Source organism: Meleagris gallopavo, chromosome 23 (assembly GCF_905368555.1).
Source record: "Meleagris gallopavo chromosome 23, MGAL_WU_HG_1.1, whole genome shotgun sequence".
NCBI classification, from domain to species: Eukaryota; Metazoa; Chordata; class Aves; order Galliformes; family Phasianidae; genus Meleagris; species Meleagris gallopavo.
The window spans coordinates 3,655,798-3,674,908 of record NC_139426.1 but is presented as its reverse complement, the minus strand read 5'-3'; the positions used below and the strand labels follow the sequence as shown (position 1 = coordinate 3,674,908).

Below are 19,111 nucleotides of genomic sequence, written 5' to 3'. Positions count from 1 at the left end.
AATTTAATTTGAGGTACAAAACATATTCAGTGCTTTAAATCACTAAGTTGTCTTCCTTAATTTTTAAAAGAATTAACAGCCTTGAAAGGAAGCCAAAAAGAAAAGAAGACTTTGTATCTAACCTCAATCAGACTTTAATTTGAACCACCTAAAAATTTCTTTTTTCTTTAAAATCCTAATTTACAGACATCATTCAGCAACTGGATGCCAGGGAGCCACAGAGAGCACACCATTATTTCCATGGTAACAGCAAGTTCCTAACAAGAAAGGGATATGTGGTGTGTGTTCCAGCCCATTGCAATCCCTGTGGCAGTGTCTCATGGACAAGACATGAGAATGAAGCACAGATTCAACAGAGCCAGCTTTCCCCACTCATCCGCCCATGGAGATTGGGGGGGGCCTTCGGTGAAATAAAGAAATACTTCACTGTAATGCACTTTTGATGCGGTTCAATTCTGTGCAGAATTGGGACAAGGCTGCTATTGTCTGGATAAAGCATGCTATTCTGTGTGCTTCACATTTTAATCTGTGGGGGCTGGGTGAACACAACAGTGGCAGGATTATTCTGCCTCCTTTTTTCAACTTTGGGGTAATTTGGTTTTCTGAAAGCTGACTGTATTTGCTAGTCAGACCTAGTCCACTCTAGTGCTGACCAGGCCTCTTCAAGTCTATATTTAAGTTCAAATTTCCCATAATTGCCATTGTATCAAAAGACCTACAAACAAGAACCAAGATCACAATTTTGAATTTAGTGGCAGCTCCAGGCTACAGTTAAAATCAAATAATCTGAGCAGAAAAGGCTGTACACAAACACAGCCTCTAACTCATTTCAGTAAAATGCATTTTTTAGGGTACAAGTGAGTTTCAGACAACTTCCTATGGAAACAGCAGCATACTGCATATATTCTTGGCTGAACGTTCTCCCACTTCTGACACTGTTTAACCTTTGCAAAGACCCAAATAACAGCCTGTTTAATCCACAGCAATACTTGCCTTCAAACGCTCAATTGCCTCTTCTCCTCCAGGCGTTGACATGATTCTTTCCTGTATACTGGACACAGATGTTAAGCCCACCTGACTACTGAGAGAGCAGGAGGACGGAGAGGCAGTGAGGGACCCCATGGAGGCTGTGGAAAAATTGCCAGGACGTTGATTCTCGGTGGCTAGCAAGTATCTATGCTTATTGTTCTGAAAATCTTTCAGATCTGAGAGAGACACACAGACAGAGGGAAGGCAGAGACGGGCAAAAGGAAAATAGGAGGAGGGAAGGAACAAGAAAGAGGAAGATAGGAAGGAAACACCAGTATAAGAGGAAAGCATTTAAGCAGCGACAAAACAAGTTTTGTAATTTTTAGATGGCAGTTCTGAAACAAATCCCTTCACATCACTAGGTATGATAAACATCTCAAATCAGACCCTGAGGATTACTAGAAAGGGCTGTGCCATAAATCACTCTGAACAAAAAAAGCTTGAAAAAATAAATTACACTCACCAAAAATAAACTGCCTTATTCCTAAACGAACGTTAAGCTGCTGTGCACCATGAAGGTCAGAACAGGAGCAATTACTGATAGGCTGAAGCCTGAATATACACCAACTCCTTTAACTCAGCAAAATGTTACTCTCCAGACTCCTTTAATTCAAAGTAGTGATCATGAACCACCGAGACCACAAAGACTACCAGCTAATTCCTCCCTACATGCTGTCAGCATCTAAGCGACCTGTCAGCCCATCACAAGAGGAAAGAACATAAGTTCACAGTAAGGTGGTTGTGCCTCCCTCTTCATCCTCTCCATCTCAAAAATGGCCATCTCAAATACGTAATCAGTGAAGTATCTGCTGAGGCTCTGACAGAAGTACCACAGAAGATGGTTTAAAGCTTTTTGTCTTCATTTACAAGAAGACAAAATAAAAAGTTATAAGGCAGCCTTTGGAGCCTGAATAAACAGAGACCTGAAAAATACCTCCTTTAAAGGCAGGAAACAAGATGAAGGCACATGAATGATTTTAAAACATCCAGAGGCAATTTATTTTGATCTAACTTGGCTTCTCAAATGTCTGTAAACCACGTCCTCAGAATAATCACAAAAAATATTTTGTAACAACTAAACAGCTCAGTTTTAATAATTTCAATGGTTTTAACTTCTAGCTCAAACAAATCCTTCAAAGTACTTTTCTTAATAAAGAAGTGAAATCAGGCCTTGCAAATTATGAATAAGGGTTTCACTTCCAGAAAAATAAGAGACGCTCAGACAGACACTGCATAAGTCTCCATGTCCTTCTACATCTCCTCAACTTCTACCCTGACCAGCCCTGCTATGGTAAATCTAATATCTGAGCATTCTATTTGGGCCTCTTGGTTGCACCTAATCAGTTTGAAAACCACCATCTGCGAATAAAGGAAGCAAGGGTGGAAGGTTAACAAAAGAAAGGCAGGTTAAGGAAAGGGAATGCCATCAGGATGAGGAAAGCAGACATGGCAGAGCAGGGAGGATGATGAAGTCTCGAAAGGCCAGGAGACACATGCACTCCTGGAGATGAAGGAGGTGGCACTCGCAGTAGCTTTCGCAGTTGCTGTGATCATTAAGAACCAAAACCCTCAACACCATGCACACTCCTCCTGGAGGCTGCAGCTTTAACAGATGACATATGCACACGCTGGAAGCAGCATCAGAACATAAGACAAGGCCAGGATGAGTCTTTACATCACCAGTAGCTTTGATTTCAGGAAATTTCAGACAGATCTCTTCTAGCTGATACTGTTTTCAAGTGAGGGGGAAGAAGACTGGTTGAGAGTTTAAAGCAAAATCTGCCAACGCAAAGTTTACACTGCATACATATCAGACATCTCACTTGTAATGGACTTAGTATATTTCCCTTCCATAAAGGCAAGCAGCAGAACAGAAATAAAATGATATTTGTTGAGTGTTTCTAACCCTAGCAAACTAATCATCACCAACCATTACAGCTCAAATAAGGAACCTTTATCAGTACAAGATGTGTAACAACTTCTTGTCTAAAGAGGCTACATAGAATAAACCTCAGTCTCCAGGAGGATCTAATACTATTTCATCTTGAATTAATCAACACATTTCAAATAAATACTTCTAAGTGGTAAAGAGAAGTTAAAAGGTTAGGAAGCTAAATGAGCAGAAGCTGTTTCAGCTGAGAAACACAAAAGATTTGAGAAAAAAATTCTAGTTCAAATACAAAACGTCAGCTGTCATGGAAACAGGCTAAATCATGACCACTCTCCCTCCTGTATTCTGCCAGAGAGCAAGCAATGAACATATGCTGTATTTTAAACTTTGCACTTTTTTTTTTTTTTTTTGACTGCCGACTTAATTTGAGCTGGTTAAGCTAGTTTCCATGAGACTGTATAACGTTCCACAACGAGGGTTCTGTCTGGGATTTCCCTGTGAGAAATGCTGGCATGCAAAGCTCAGTTAAAAGCTGACCCAGAAAAAGCAGGTTAAGAAGAGAACCACACAATACACACATTTGCCTCCACTTCCAGAGTATTCATCTCCCATTGGATCAACTGAAGGGAAGCAGGAGGGAAAATACAAGAAGGATCAAAATTGAAGATTCACCAGTGACACAGGAAGGGAAGAGATTACTACTCCATGCTTAAAGATATAATACACAGTTTTCAGTAGCATTTTTTTTCAGTTTTGATCTAGAACCAACAAACAAACTCCACCAAACAGGTGTTCTCATGCATTTCATTTCCTCATGGCCCTCATCTCTTGAAAATAAGCAGATAGAAACATTTATACAATAAGTGAGGCATAATTTTGTTCCAGAGCTTTACGAGAATGCTGGCAAAACAAACCAGCACAATAGAGCTCTACTGACTTAACTCCAGCTCTTGCCCCAAAATAATTTAGTATTTTATTTACATGCAACTGTTTCAAAGTAAGTAAATCTTGAGATGACGAATGCTTTGACAGTAAGGGCATGGTCTAACAGGAATTAGGCATCGTTTTCTTTTCTGAGCAAGGACGGTACCAAAGCCAGGTATCAACTAATGAGCTTTAGCCTTCAAGAAATGGGAAAATATGCTTGCTTTCTAAATATGAAATCAGTTGCTACATCACAATTATCCTTCTTTTATCAGCAGCCAGACAAAACAGCCTTCATAACTCACCAAGGCAACTCTTGAATGTGAAAGTTCTATTACAGTAAAATTATTTCCATTGCAATAGGAAAATCCAACTCCATGCTTTTCCTTGAGAGTTTGAAAGTGACCTATTAACACTACAGAGACTGATCCTAGGATGAGTTATTTAAAGACAGAAGAGGCCATTCCTAAAATGTTGTTCCAAGTTTAACAGTGGCTTCTCCACCCAGTTTCAACATTCTATGGCAGGCCAAGCTCTCCCTCCCCTCTATAAGAGGAGAGACTAAACCCAAGATGGCAAGGTCTGTTTAACCCACTTACTGTCAATGATATCTCCCAGCCCTTGGGCACGCAAGAGATCCTTAAGCCTTGTCACCTCCTCCTTCAGCTCACGCACCAGCTTGGCATTTGGATCTTCATTGATAACAGCATTGCATTTAATCTGTTTTGCACGATCAGCATATCTGGAACCAATCAAAAAACACAGGAATGCAGTAACATAGATTGACATCAGAAGAATTTCTACTTAATACAGAGTACTGCTACAAAAAGAACAAGTCTTCAAGATCTATACAAGATGCATTAACAAGGTGCACCATGCATAACAGAATTTTCTCCCCTATCACTGACTGCTCTGAAGCCTCAGTTCAAGTAAAATGCTCAATTCCAGTGACCACACTAGAAAAGAGCAGGAGAAGATGAGTTTGACATTTCAAACTCGAAGTAGGCAATTAACTCCTAGTTTCCCCGCTTACACACAATACATCAGTTTCCCCCTTTTGGGATAATTGCATTTTTTCCATTATAGAGTTTTCTTTCCTAGAGGTTTTTCAATTTATATTAACCAAAAATTTGAAAGATAGCATGTGTCTGGTAGACAGTTACCCATATCCATCTCAGATGAAACAACTGTACCTTAAAGTGCTCAAAGTTTCATCGTAGTTGATATCTGCTGGGCTCAAAGCAGCAACCATAGCAGTTCGGGAATTACCACCTGTAACAGAGCAGATGAAGTTTTAGACAACACCACAGTGCACAGTCTGAGCACTACAATCTAAATATCAGTATGTTCCATAAAGTACAGAACTCAGCTGCATTCCACATAACTAACAAACGCACAAAAATCCTGCAGCAAAGCTGCAGCTCTAAAAAAAGGTGAAACATGAGATTCAGATTTGACTGTTAAAATATATAAACCCATAAAAAATACAAATTTAAGTGAATTAAAAACATTCTGAGAATTTACTGAGAATTTCTTTCCATACTGGCACAGGTAAAGTCAGCCATACCTAGATTTTCTCGAAGAAGCCATGTCAGTACAGAATCTCTGTATGGTATGAAGTCCGTCTTCTTCTTTTTTTTACTCTACAAGGTAAAAGAACAAACAAGAAAAACCTGAAAAATAAACACTGAATGGAAAATGAACACAGGTGCTCACTGAACACTCAAAAGGTGCTGAAAAGGCACCTCTTTGCCCCTTGTCAAAAGTGAGTAACCTTAAAACAGACAAGTAAAATTAAGTACAGTGGCTAAGCATCAGATGCTAAAGCTTGCAAAATTTTCCATGTCACTTTAGAAAACTCAGAACAGACAATTGCCTGCAATCTATTGCACAGGTAAAGAAAAAATCACGGAGCACAGAAGCACAAAACCAAATAAGGTTTTCCTGCCTAAAAGGTAAGTATTCCCAAGCTAATTCGCCAAATCAGGAGAAGGGACGTAGTAAAGAAACACTCCCAAAATATACTTGTGGGTGTTTTTCATGTCCTTATCTCCAACCTAAGTATTTTTTGAATTTCAGTATCGACCATTCTCACATTTCATAGCAATTCTTTATAACACAGTAATTTCTCAAGAAAGATCCTTGCTCATTGGTTCCAAAGTGAAGACCATAAAATTTCACAGCTGGTCAAACAAAACAACACTCTGACCATCCTACCTTGCTGGTGCAGTTATCCTAAGTTGAAAGCATTAAAGAAATCAGAAGACAATAAATGATGAGCTTCTTAATAGAGCTTATGTTTGCATGTTAGTTTGGGTAGCATCCTTTTATTGAGAAGCCCCATGAATTACAATAAGTTTCATTAAAATAAAAACAAAAAAAACTAAGCAGCACTTAAGTACATTCAACCTGTCCCAAGCTATTGAGAACTCACTTTTAAAAGCAGCAGTAATTCACCATTTTGTTGTTCTGTTTTTTCTTAATATTAGTTGAATAAAAAAGCACAAGAGGAAGTACATTTCTGAACCTACAAAACTGTGTTTGGATTACTGTATGTTTAATCAACTAAACGCATTAAGTCTTTGCATTGAAAAAAAGTCTGTGATGATCAAACTGCTATTTCTAACATATGACATTTTAGTATTTTAACAAGAAATACGCAGTTACATTTCCAGAATTATTCTTTTCAACAGAAATACTACTATGGCTCTGCAGAACTGAAAGCTTGTTATATAAACACATCATTTACATATGCAGACTCATTTTGAAAAGGCTTCTTCAAAGCTAAATAAACTAATGCTTCCAACTACCTTGAAATAGTTTCCAGCAGGCTCTGTAAGATGCTTAGGACATACCCAGAGCTGATTTCACTGATAATGCCAGGTCAAGAACAGTGAATGACTCTGCTGTACTCTCACTGTCTCAGTCTTACTAGGAAAGGATGTTGCAGATAACTGAATGCTGTACTTACCACCTCTGCCAATGCTGAAATAACTTTGCCCAGAGTCGTGAGAGATTTGTTTATATTTGCTCCTTCCTGGGAAAACAGAATCCAGCATTAGTAAATCTTATTTTTCAATCATGAATCTCTGCAAACTTCAGTCTTTACTTCCATAGCCATTTTTTCCCCAAACTTATAATTGCAACTCTTACACTGCTTGTGCACCCACTTCCCTTTTTTCCCCATACATCAGTGGCCCAATACCTTTAATCGGGTTCCTTTGGCACCAGTTGAATCAGCTCGCTCGCTCCCTGCCAGATCCACAAGGCTGATCTTGCTGACCTGAAGAAAGAAAGAACAACTGGAATTAGTCCTTGTCAAACTAACATAAGAAATTAAGTAACTTCAAAAAATCCTACAGCATGAGAGAAACTCTGCCTAAAAACAACCATGGGGTGCTTAAAACTAAAGTTTTCACATGCAATTAGTTTGATAATTATTATTATTATCTTGTGGATAAGAAGCACCCAGAATTACACTCTTTTAAACATCACTATACTTTAGATTACCTAAAAAAAGAGGTTGAGGCCTGCTGACATGAACTGAGGTGAAAAGAAACTTACTGCTAAAGGTAACATAAGAATCTCGAAGGTAAACAAACTTACATGACACCCTGACTCCAGGGACATCAAAAACTGTCGTAACTAAGATGGGGGAAATCCTCAAAACTCCTTTCATATCTCTCTCCCCATAGAACCTACTCCTTAAGGCTTAAATTCTTCCCACTTCTCATCTGTAACATACCTTCTCTGTGGAAAGATCAGTTTCTGCATCGTGTTTCTTCTGAGTAAAGACAATTGTAAACACAGCGTGAGAGCGACTGCTAGTTTCATTCATGTTGGTAGCTGCCACAGTCCTAGAAGATGAACACACACAGATACTCTCAGAAAACAGCAGCCTCTGTGCTGCAAGTACAACAACCTGCAGGACTCAGTGCAGCTGCAGAGGATCACAGCTCATTTGCACTTATTTTTCAGTCCTCAATTCTTTCCAGCTTTAGCACAGTTCAGAGTTTGCTTAGTCTGTGTACTTACTGACCTACCCAACACTAACATGTAAGAGAATACAAATGACATTCACATCAATGAAGCATACTGTATATAAATGACAACCAACAGCAAATAAGAACCTAAAGTTGTAAAGCCAACTTTAGTCCTGATCATTTGAGTGAAGGAAAGAAACTACTTATTTATACCAAAAGGCTGACTTAAAAGCCAGTAGAATTACCCATTATTTAATTTAAAGACACTACAAGCCTTAAGTATCCATAGTGATTTGCAACACCATTATACCACTTATTTAAAATTTGTGCTGCGTGTCACATAAACCCATAGCAAATAGAAGTATGCAACATGCTACTGCCACCAACCTGGCTTTGTTTCCAGCATCCATGAGGTCTGCAATGTCTGTGTAAGATGTGACTGCTAACTTGGACAGATCTTCCACGTAAGGGCCAAGCAGAGGATGCTCTCGCACCCGCAAATTGCCTTTGTTCTTCGGGTTCAACAAGTCTCTGACTCTCTCACAATAAATCTCCATGTAACTCACCTGAAAACAGGAATTGGCAAAGATCATTTAATGATTGTTAAGGCTGGTGGTATAGTTTGATGTCCAGCACACAGATGTTCTTTTATTCCTCACCACACTCACCTCTACAGAGTACGACATCTCTTCATTGCTGTTGTCATTGATTTTCTCAAACAATTCTTCACATAGCTGGAAAGAGATTAAAACCAAATCAGAAATTAGATCTTACTGAGTAATAAGAAGTAACTACAATGACATGTCATTAATTTGGCAGAGAAAGAAAAAGAACAGATTGTATCACAATGAACAGCGTCACTAGGAAGATACTTAACCCCAATTATCTGTCATTATCATCCAGCCTTGATAATTTATTTTATAAAGCATTTCAATTCTTCAAGGTTTAACCAATACTAATATTCTGTAACACAAAATTGGAAGAATAATCCGTTATAACATTAATACACTAAATAACCAAAATTGGAAGTAAGAATTTTAGGAACTCGTGATTAAAATACTTAATCCTACACTAGCCTGTTTATCCTTAAAAGAATAATCCTGTGCCAATTCACTGGTATGTTTAAGGTTCAGGACCCGGATTTAAATCAATAGGCAGATAGTATCAAAATTCAGTTAACAGCATCTCCATACAAAGAATGCTTCAGTCACTCAGCATTGTACTATTTCAGTAGCACTCCTCTAAAGTTAAATCAAGCAAGAGATACAAAATTAAGATATAAATTTAAGGAAGAAAAAGAATGAACAGTTGGCAAACGCATGGATCTGTGCAGGAAGATTAAAAAGCATGAGGACAGAGGGATGTGCATACAAAGAGGACCTGGGAACACATATCTACTGGCCACTGCATGGAAAATAAATTACATGGAAAACGCAGGCAAATTTAAAGCATGTACTTTGAAGTAATTCAGCCAACACATGGTTACAGTCTAAAACATCACACTACAAGACAGGAAGACAGATCGAGGAGTTTTGCCAACACAAAGAAATTTAATGTCAACAACCTGTATTACTCAGAAAGCGGCTGTGCTGTGCCCTCTGCATACGTGACAAGAGGGAACAGATTCTACAGGTTCTCTCTGAATACATAAATCATTTTGTTTCTTCATAAGGAGACCTCAGTGAAATCGGAGGGAAATTACTTTGTTTAGAAACTGGTAGATAAAGAGCATTACTGCATCTACAGGAACATTAAGTATTTTTTTAGAACACTCTTTAATCCATACAAATTTGACTTTACAGAAACAGGAATATCAAGACCACAAATCAAAATAATTTTAGCACCAAGCTGTTCTGACACATTTTCAACTAATTTCACCTGTTATGTTGATACTTTATATCTGCAAGAGAAACGAAACACTTTCAATAATCATGTCTTTAATCACATCATCCCACCAGATGTGCACAAATATACTCTTCCAACATGACTTCAAAATAATCTACATACACAATTCCAGGTGGGACCAGAACATTTCTCATATACTTTATTGGGGTCTGTGGCTTAAATAATTTCCTCCCCAAATTATCAAATGCATCAATATATTATTAGGTTTCTAACTTTGAGAAATTTGTTTCCACAAAAGCTTTATGCCAGATTTGTCAGCACTGTCACCTGAATTCCTACTAAATGAAAAGATGTGACGTGCTGACCTCGTTATAGTCAGAGGAGACTGAACAGGACACCTCCATTTACCAGTTTGTTGGTGAAGGAGAGAAATTGGATGCAGAAGAGCAGACAGAGAGCATATGGTACAATTTTTAAAATGCAACAATGGAGACAAAATTACTCAGTGCTCTTTTCCAGAGTAAGTTTCTTTCAGTTCAAAAAGAAACTGTTGTTGTGTGGGAATTGCTATCGCAATATTAAAAAAATAACTGTATTGGACAGTAAGTATCTGAACATGCTCTAAAAAAAAAAAAATAAGTCCCTTCTGGGTTTTGTCGTACCTGGGGGATTATCCCTGCTTGGCTCTCCTCCTGTTTGCCCATCATTGTGTAGGATTTCCCAGCTCCAGTTTGTCCATAGGCAAAAATGCATACATTGTAACCCTCAAAGGCATGCAGCAACATCTCCTTCCCAATATCATTGTACACACGGCTCTGAGATGCAAAGCAGGGATCTTCGGGCTGAAAAGACACAAAAACAGGATCAGAACAGTCTTCTCCCTTTCACGTAACATTTCAAAAAGCAATTAATCTATCTTGTGGGTCAATTCTCTCGGGAAAAGGCAAAGAGAGCACATTTTTCCACAGATTTTTCCCAAAACAATACCAGCTGAAGCAGAATGACAGCCTTGGCAACTCCACTCCAGCACAGCTGAGGAAGCAACCTCCCTAAGAAAAGAAATCATTTTGGTTTGTGAACACTGCTGACACTACTGGGCATGTTTTGTACAAGATCACTGACAAACATGATTCAAGGTGCTTGGAATGGAGAGAGGAAAAACATCAAAAGTAGAGTTTGGAGAGAGGATACAAACAAACTAAGAAGGTCTGGAAGTCACAAAATCCTGGAGCAGCTGCTCCTGACTGTGGCTCAGGAGGGGGAAAAGAGAAGCCAAAGCTGTTGAGTTTTTTTAGACTACAAGAGTGTAGATGAATCGTTAGAAACAGACAGCATTTTCTGGCAGCTGTCCTATTCCACTGCATGCAACCAATCCAGGTTTCAATTTGCAAGCTCAGTAATTGCAATGATGACTCCAAAAATCCCTTAATACATATTTCAAACTATCAAGTAACTGAATCAGCCAAGGACAACATACCAAAACATTTTTCTATGGTTAGATTCAAGGCAGGGCTACTTTAAAGCAATTCATCCCAGTATCAAAGCAAAGCAAAACCAAACAAACAAAACCAAACAACATAAACTTGACCACAGATGCAGTGACAAAGTTGCAGAAGGACAAATTGAGGCATCATCTTCAAATACCTGACTGAAAAGTTTCTGCTGCACTTTGGATAAAGCACTACCACCACTACTGTCTGATTAAAATGAGCAGTGCTGCATATGCAATGAAAAAAAAAAAATCAAAACAATTACAGTGTAAAAAAATAAACTTGCCAGATCTCAGAGCAAACACAGAACCTGCTCAAAACAAAACTTCACAAACTAAAGGCATGAATCCTCTGGTTTTTATGCAGTACATGTCAAGCACTGAGGCACTGTACTGTCAGACTCCAACCAATATTGGAAAAAATTATCACTCTAGCAATGCAGATGTTTTAAGTTGCACAAACCAGAGCAGACTGCACAGCTAACATACATAACATAAATTGCTCTGCAATTTGATTTTGTAGGAGAATGTCACTGTGATATTATTAACCTAGTATTTTCTCTTCCTGAAATGTTGGACTTTAACATTAATTGCTCCTGAAACCAGGACAAAATCTAGCTGGGATAACATTCTAATGTTAGACTCAAGGCTCTCAGATCAGTTCTTTTCCTTGATGCAGCCCATCTGCTGATTTTTGGTACTTAATGTGCTCTTAACATTCCTTCAACTGATCCCATAATTCATTTGCACAGCTGCTTTGGAATCAGGATATTCAGTAGGAAGATTCACAAAAAGGGCTGCACAAATCCAAATTTTCCTTGGTTTTTGTCAAGAAAGTATCCTTGCTGGCCACAGATTTACTCCAATATTGTCACATTTGCACAATCCAAATAGCTAAAACTAAAAACGGAGAGAAAAGCATTACCCATTCTTTCTACATTTTTTGAGAAAAAAGGCAGGGGAGGGGTTGATGGCAGATCAACACAGTTCTGCTTTAGAACAATTACTGGAAGTCAGCAAGACCTTAGCACTAATTTGCAGGAGGGTGGGGCAGAGGAGCTCGATGGGAGAGTTTATTGCTTTTGCAGCTATCAGAAACACAGGTCACTACTCTGCCTTTTCCAGATGTGCCAAGGGAACACAGACCACATCTTTCTTTGAACTGCAGAACATGAGCAGCTTTCAGCCACATACAAATAGAACTGAAGTAACTCTGGTTCACGTGCACCCTTAAAACACTTAAAACTCTTGCTGAATATTTTAAATAATCTTTCAAATACCCACAACTTGCTATTAAACTCTAAGAGCTTAGATTTGCCCTCTCTCAAGCTTTCAGTCTTAATGAGGGTGAGAGACACAGTGCAGGAACACCTGACAGGGTTGGAGCAGTCAAAACAAGCAAGCAGTTAAATCAAGCCAGGTAAGGAAAACTGGTTTCCTTGTAAAAGAACTTACCGATGTGTGGGACCAATAAGAGTAGTCAAAGCTGAAGGACTTTGGCGCTTCCTTGGGATTCTTTGGGTTGATAATACCTATAGGAAATACAATTCAAACATTTAGCTAACTTGACATTTAGGAGCATACTTAATGAGTCTGCTGAGCCTCAATCTGTCCCTGAGTATCCCCACACCACTCAGGAGTAATAAGACTGAAGCACCAGACTCATATCTTCCAAGGAAATGCACTCCTAAAAGGAATGATGCTGCTAAACAAAATTCTTCTGTTCTATAGAAAGCCTGAAGTAGGTCATGCTGCTCCTTTGGCACGTAGAATGGGAAAGGCTTTTAGGAGTTGAGGGACATTAACAAGAAGGAGGAATGAAAATACAAAGACCTCTAGAATCCACAACACACAACAAAAACCCCACTTTTCTATCAGTACACCTGTAACTGTTACGCTCTTTTTATTTGCTCAGCTCCCGGAATTATTTTCAATATTTGATCCACATACATGCATCCCCTACAATTAATGAAATGCTCTTCAAGGTATATTTTAGGTGCTGTTCCCCCTAACCAAGTAACCTCTGCCAACAGATTCAGCTGCCATTTCAAAGACATACAGGACTCCTGCAGATTGGTATGCCACAGAGAGCAGTTTATAAGCACAGCTCTTGCTGCACAAGTAAATCTCTACTATTGCTTCTTCTTTTCAAGTCTGTATTGTAGGAAATACTTACAAGATCGTTTCCACCAGCTGTTTTCAAAATCATCTACATAAATAGGATTTTAAAAAGACATACTCCTGAGACTATCAAAATCAGACAAACCACATGTCCACCTGCACCCACAGCAGCCGTTTGCCTTTGGAGATATTATACTAATTAAGATATATGCAAACAAAAATCTACAAAGAAGAAAGAATACACACAGGTGGTGACAGTCTTGCTGGGGAAAACTTGCATTCCAATATCAGTCAGCCTTAGCAAAGGATGGCTGTTTCTCATGTATTCAGGCCAGCAAGGCTGTGCTTCTGGGAGATGGGGACTTCTCCTGCTTCATGGGAGAAATCAAATCAGAAACAAACTGCAACACCCACCACCCTTTCCATTTCAGGCATTATGATCTTAAGACGTTGCACTGAAGTCTCTGAAAATGTGGTTACAGAATTCCCTTCAAAATGTAATCACTCTGCCAGATGCTGACCCCCTGAGCAGCACCGCAGTCCAAAACTACATTATGGAGAAAGGCTCGCTGTGTGGATAGCAAATAGCAACAGTTGCTACTCTTTCCCGTGGTCAACTTCATTTTCACTTGGATGCACCTTGTGCTGACATTCTTGCTGTGTAAGAGCTGACAGACGTGCAAAGCCAACAAATAACATTGCTTCACACCCGTACAGCATCACATGGCAAAAACACGTGCAGCTTTGGATAGCAACACGGGCATCAACGCATACCAAACCAATAACCTAAGCATTCATGTATGGCTCCCATTTCCCTTGCTCCCCTTGACCAAGCAGCAGTAATGCTGCATCTACAACACAGTAGTAAATCAATTCTGAAGTGAATAAATCCACAAGACAATCTCTCTGCACAAATCTCAAGCAGCTCTCTTTCAGTGCAACTTCTAGCAGCCTGGAACATAACTTCTCCTGCTCCTCATTCAATTACTGAACCATCAAAGCTCCAGAAGGCAAGAATGAAATCATGTCCTTCACCATGTGCACAAAAACAGTACCAGAACCAGTCCACAAACCATTTCAGTGTGTCCTTCAGGAATGAGCACCATTCAATCATGGTGGGTTGAGGGCTCCAGGGAAAGTAATTTAACTATTAAAAGCAGAAAGCAAGCAGCAATAAATAGAACCCATCCCTATGTATTGCATAACAATTCAAAGCAGATACAGGAACACATACAAATATTGCTGGCAACTCCCGTGACAATTAATTTGCAACCACAAAGCTTTGATCTCAATCTCCATGGCATGGCTGATGTGTCTCTTTTTAGAGCCTACACTGAAATAACAATTATTCGTAAGTCTTTTTAATTCTTATTTTGTCATCTACAAATATAAAAGTCACTTCTCTTGGCCAAAGCATTTGTTCTCTCCAAGGAAGAAAGTTAAATTAAGATTCTACTGTGTCAGAAACAGGAAACAGAACAAGCAGCAGCAGCATAAATGTTAGCATTATTCAAAAAGGAGTTTGACGTGAAAACACACATTACACACTAATAGCTTAAAAAATGCAAGTATCACAACATTTAGTCACAAAAATACCTAATTTTTCACTCAACTTGCTGTTCATGAAAGCATGCTGACCACCTATGAAAGGTCTCCAGCAGTGCAGCACGCTCAGTGTCAGGCAGAGCACTATCCACCTGCCCTTACAACTCAAATCTGATCCATCACGTTCACAGAGTGATGCTCAGACTCCAGGATTTAGGCTAGTGGTGCTTCACCTTTTTATTTTATTTTTTTTTTTAATTAGGCTTCTCTGAACTCTTTCAAATTAAGTTCCACGTCTTGAAAACTACTTTCTAGGATGCGCATTTCTGCAAAGTATATCATCAGAAGCATATTAGGAAAGGGAGAATAACGTGAAAGAAAGCAGCTCTGTCAGAGGCTGGGAATGCAGCTGCCTGGCCAAAACCTTCCACAGAACAGGAACAGGGCAGAGGAAACCTCCTGGCTGCCAGCAGCTCTGCATGCTGTCCCTCACGACTGATCCAAACGCAGCCTTTTCACTCAGTTTCAGGTTCAAGCTTGAATTCTTTTTATCCTTATTTTGATTCCTTACATACAGTCGACACTGTCTTCAGTACCACTGGTTTAATGGAATCCTGTCTGTCTGCAAAGAAATCCAGAAGGGCAGAACAACTGAGAAAACAAGATTACAACTTCAACTGATTTCATGCAGACTGAAACCCTCTTTTCGCACACGAAGCATGAAGCTGCTAGCATCTGTCATGGTCAACGCAGTCTGAATTTGGATTGAGTGATAAGATGCGTCATAAGGCAAGCTGTGAAACCTGAAAGAAGATGGTGAGGCATCAAGAAAAAACCAGGAAATGAAATTAAAGCAACTGACCTAACTGGAAGGTGTCTATTGTGCCAAGGGCCAACTCTGGGAGGACCACTAGATGAAGCTCACAGATATTTCTGAAGTCAGATAGAAGACTTGTTATACCACAGGTAAGCTTTATCCTCAAGTTTCATACACCAGATTGGAGGGGAAAAAAAGCCAAGCATGATCAAATTAGACTGAGCAGACAACGCTGATTTCATGCAGCAAGCTGGTTTTTTTCAACTAACAAGGAAACAAATAGAATTAAGAAGTAAAAGCATCGCTTCCAGCATCCCCAACACCCACAAGAACAGTAAAAGCTTCTCAGTTATTTTGTTTGGTTTTTAAACTGTGCAAGGCCAAGACGTGCCATATTAGTAAATCACGAAATAGGTCATCATCTATCCCCTCTCACCACAGCAGACTCTCGGCATGGTACACAAGCTAATGGTTTAATTACAGAGCCTCAGGAAATAAGAAAGGCAATAAGGCAGACGATCACAGCAGGAACACATTAATGGCCTTTTTATCTTACAGAATAAAATTGTTTATTTGATATTTCAAAGGTCCAACGTGGCAATTAACTTTTCTGTCTGCAGCCTGACACTAACGCTTTGTGCTGCAGCTATAATTAGTTACCATCAGTGTAGCAGCTCTGCATGTTGGAGTCGGCCTCAGCAGCCAATGCCTGTGAAACTCAATCCCTTTTTCAGGCCCCCTGCTTTACCAAGAGCCAATTTCTTCGCTCATTTGGAATCCTACAGCTTTCCACAAGTTAAGGTTTCTACATTGAACAGAAATTGGCAGGGGATGCTCTACAAAATCACTATCTCCTACACCACTGCTACTGAAACAAGTTACATGCAACTAATTCAGAACTCTGCCATCCCAACACAGAGAGGCAAATTCTGCAGGAATTTTTACATAGCACTGATAAAAAGGTAAGGAAATCAACAGCTTTGCACTAAGCTTCCTCACACCAAATAACCTCAAGTTGTGTATCATTACATAAGCAATTGCATTATTCTGATCTCTTTTGCAAATGTGATTTTCTGAAGTGTACTATGAAATGATAACACACAAATCAGCAGTTGTCATCTCAGTTTATACTCCATACTCTGTACATACAGCTTGCCAGAAAACGTGCCTGAGAAGCACACAAAGCACACACAACTGAGTAACTCTGCAAACAGATCAGAATAAGCAATCACAGTCACCTCTGAGGAAAGAGAACAGGAGATTCCCACAGAGCAATTCAGAACTCAAACACAGCTCACGGGTGCTGCTCCCATAACAGTGCAACTGCCAAAACCAGAAGTGGGCTCCAAAGCTTTAGAAAGGTTGCCATGACTTTCTTGGAGTCTTCTTATCCAAAGAGATCCTGTGCCATTAACACAATTGGAAGACTACAGGGGCAAGAATGGATAAAGAGTGACCTATGGCCCAATACCCAGCAACACTACAGATTCTCATATCACCTTCTGTTCCCACACTCCCCCAAACACAGAGAACAATGCCAGTTCTGCTCCTGCACTTAATCAACTAATACAATAGAAATGACAGACTTGTTTTCCCCCTCTCCCAGCTACTTCTTCATTTTCAGATGCAGTTCATATGTGTGGATAGCTACAAAAAAAGGATTTTTTCAAAACACAACAGATGGCTCACAGTGCAGATTTAGATTACAAGACACAACCCACATATTTTAACCAATTAGTCTTTGTAAAGGAAAAGTTTATAGTAGGAACAGCATTGTCTAACAAAAGATAAGCAGAAAGTTGGAACACAATCAACGAAGGAATTATAATTTTGGATGTGTGGTATTAACAACAACAAACCCATCCTCACAAAGCTTTTGATCTCATATGCCTTTACTTAACAGAAAACTTCATTGCTTGGCATGATGTTCTTCCACACTCCAACCTCTAAATCTCTGTTCCTTAACCAACACTCCCATACCACCCACCACCTGCTCCATCAGCTAGCACAAAAATAACTCATGCTTTCAGTCTTTCAGGTTGATAGGATCAAATTCACTTCTAGTTTCGCATTTCAGCAAAAATTGTTTGCAAACTTTGACAGAGAGCTTCAGTATAGAGACAGTTTGCTGTTCCAATGGTCATTTTAAATTTTTGTGCCTTACAATGCAGCTCTGATTTGTTCAAGTTTATATCCAAAAAACACACAAATATGCACTTCATTTTACATTTATAACAAGAAATACACTCATGGAATGGGGAAAGGGTGCAAAGCATACAAGAGTTGAGAAATGCAGGTCTTCTTATTCCTCACTGCCTTTAAGTCAAGTCACCAGATTGAGCAGCTCCACCTCCACGAGCACTGAGACTCTCCCTGCAGGGCACACTGACATCAGACATGCCACATATTAGTCACTCTGTAGGGCACTCCAGCACAGAACTGGATAACTGCAGTTTGCCCTTCAGATATACACTAGCAGACAGAATTAACTTGGGCTAAATCCTGGGATTAGCTGACATACAGTCTGTGCTGGGGAGGAGAGGAAAGCAGACCGATAGATTCAATAAGAAAAATAAAAAAAATAAAAAACCACCCTCCTATCAATTGCAATTAAAAAGTAAAACCCAGTAATGGTGGACGTCACCCCAGAACTCCACTGCCATTCAATAACCTGACACTGGCCTGCTGCAGAAGCTGTGGTTCAACATCAATGGTATGGAATTGCAGAAACCAAACTCCCATCATTTGTGCAATGCATTCTCTGTCCTGTCATTCACATTGTCCATTCCTGTATTCCTACCCATCCATCAAGACAGAAGGCACAAAGACTCCTTTATTCCCACATAGGAAATAGAACCAGTTAAAATGAATTGTCATCTGACAGAACAGCATTCACACCAGCCTCAGTAATTCTCCTAATGGCAGCAGTAACCTACCCAGAGCACATTCCTACCAAATACCAACACGTATGAAGAGATAACAGCAAGCAGAAAAGGCACTGTCCTGTCCTCACTTAAGTTCTCACTCATCATTGGTGAAGGAGCAGCTAGGAGTTCAGGAGTTGAGCTAGGCAGAACTTTGGCACGGCTATGTTTTCTTCAGCAAAATTTGGGGAAACAAGTACCAACTAATTCTGTGCCTTCTTGAAATTCTATTTAAATATAAGCAGCAGTTTTACGTCTGAATAATCAATTTAAACGAGGTCAATGATCTTAAAGACTTTTAGAATCAAACCCACAAGACCAAATTAATAATAAAAGTATCCCAAAATGTGCGTGTCTGGAAAGTATATCTGCGCCATCTGTAGCCTGGAATGCCAACAATGGGAACACGGTGCTTGCTGAGAGCAGGGTGGAGCAGGCATTCTTATGTGCTGGGATGTGAATAATACCCCACAAAACCACGTTTAATACAGGCTTCTTTCCTAGGCATACGTTGCAATCAGATATATGGCCATACTGCTTTAT

The 19,111-nt window shown here is 39.5% G+C and overlaps 1 protein-coding gene across 7 annotated transcripts in view; it reads right to left on the bottom strand.

Annotated features, from left to right (window-relative positions):
- The window catches only part of KIF1B (kinesin family member 1B), an 83,317-nt gene that overhangs the window by 51,383 nt on the left and 12,823 nt on the right, over positions 1-19,111 (bottom strand). For 4 of the 7 annotated variants that reach the window (XM_085242338.1, XM_085242344.1, XM_085242340.1 and 1 more), the window contains exons 3-14: positions 12,617-12,693; positions 10,335-10,514; positions 8,496-8,561; positions 8,215-8,393; positions 7,590-7,701; positions 7,050-7,127; positions 6,816-6,881; positions 5,412-5,487; positions 5,038-5,116; positions 4,444-4,586; positions 3,499-3,540; positions 994-1,205 (exon numbers count right to left, since the gene is read on the bottom strand). In XM_085242338.1, the coding sequence (XP_085098464.1) occupies positions 994-1,205; positions 3,499-3,540; positions 4,444-4,586; positions 5,038-5,116; positions 5,412-5,487; positions 6,816-6,881; positions 7,050-7,127; positions 7,590-7,701; positions 8,215-8,393; positions 8,496-8,561; positions 10,335-10,514; positions 12,617-12,693 (1,310 nt within the window). The remainder of the gene's footprint in view (positions 1-993; positions 1,206-3,498; positions 3,541-4,443; positions 4,587-5,037; positions 5,117-5,411; positions 5,488-6,815; positions 6,882-7,049; positions 7,128-7,589; positions 7,702-8,214; positions 8,394-8,495; positions 8,562-10,334; positions 10,515-12,616; positions 12,694-19,111) is intronic. The other 3 variants (XM_085242343.1, XM_085242345.1, XM_085242342.1) reach the window with 2 other exon arrangements.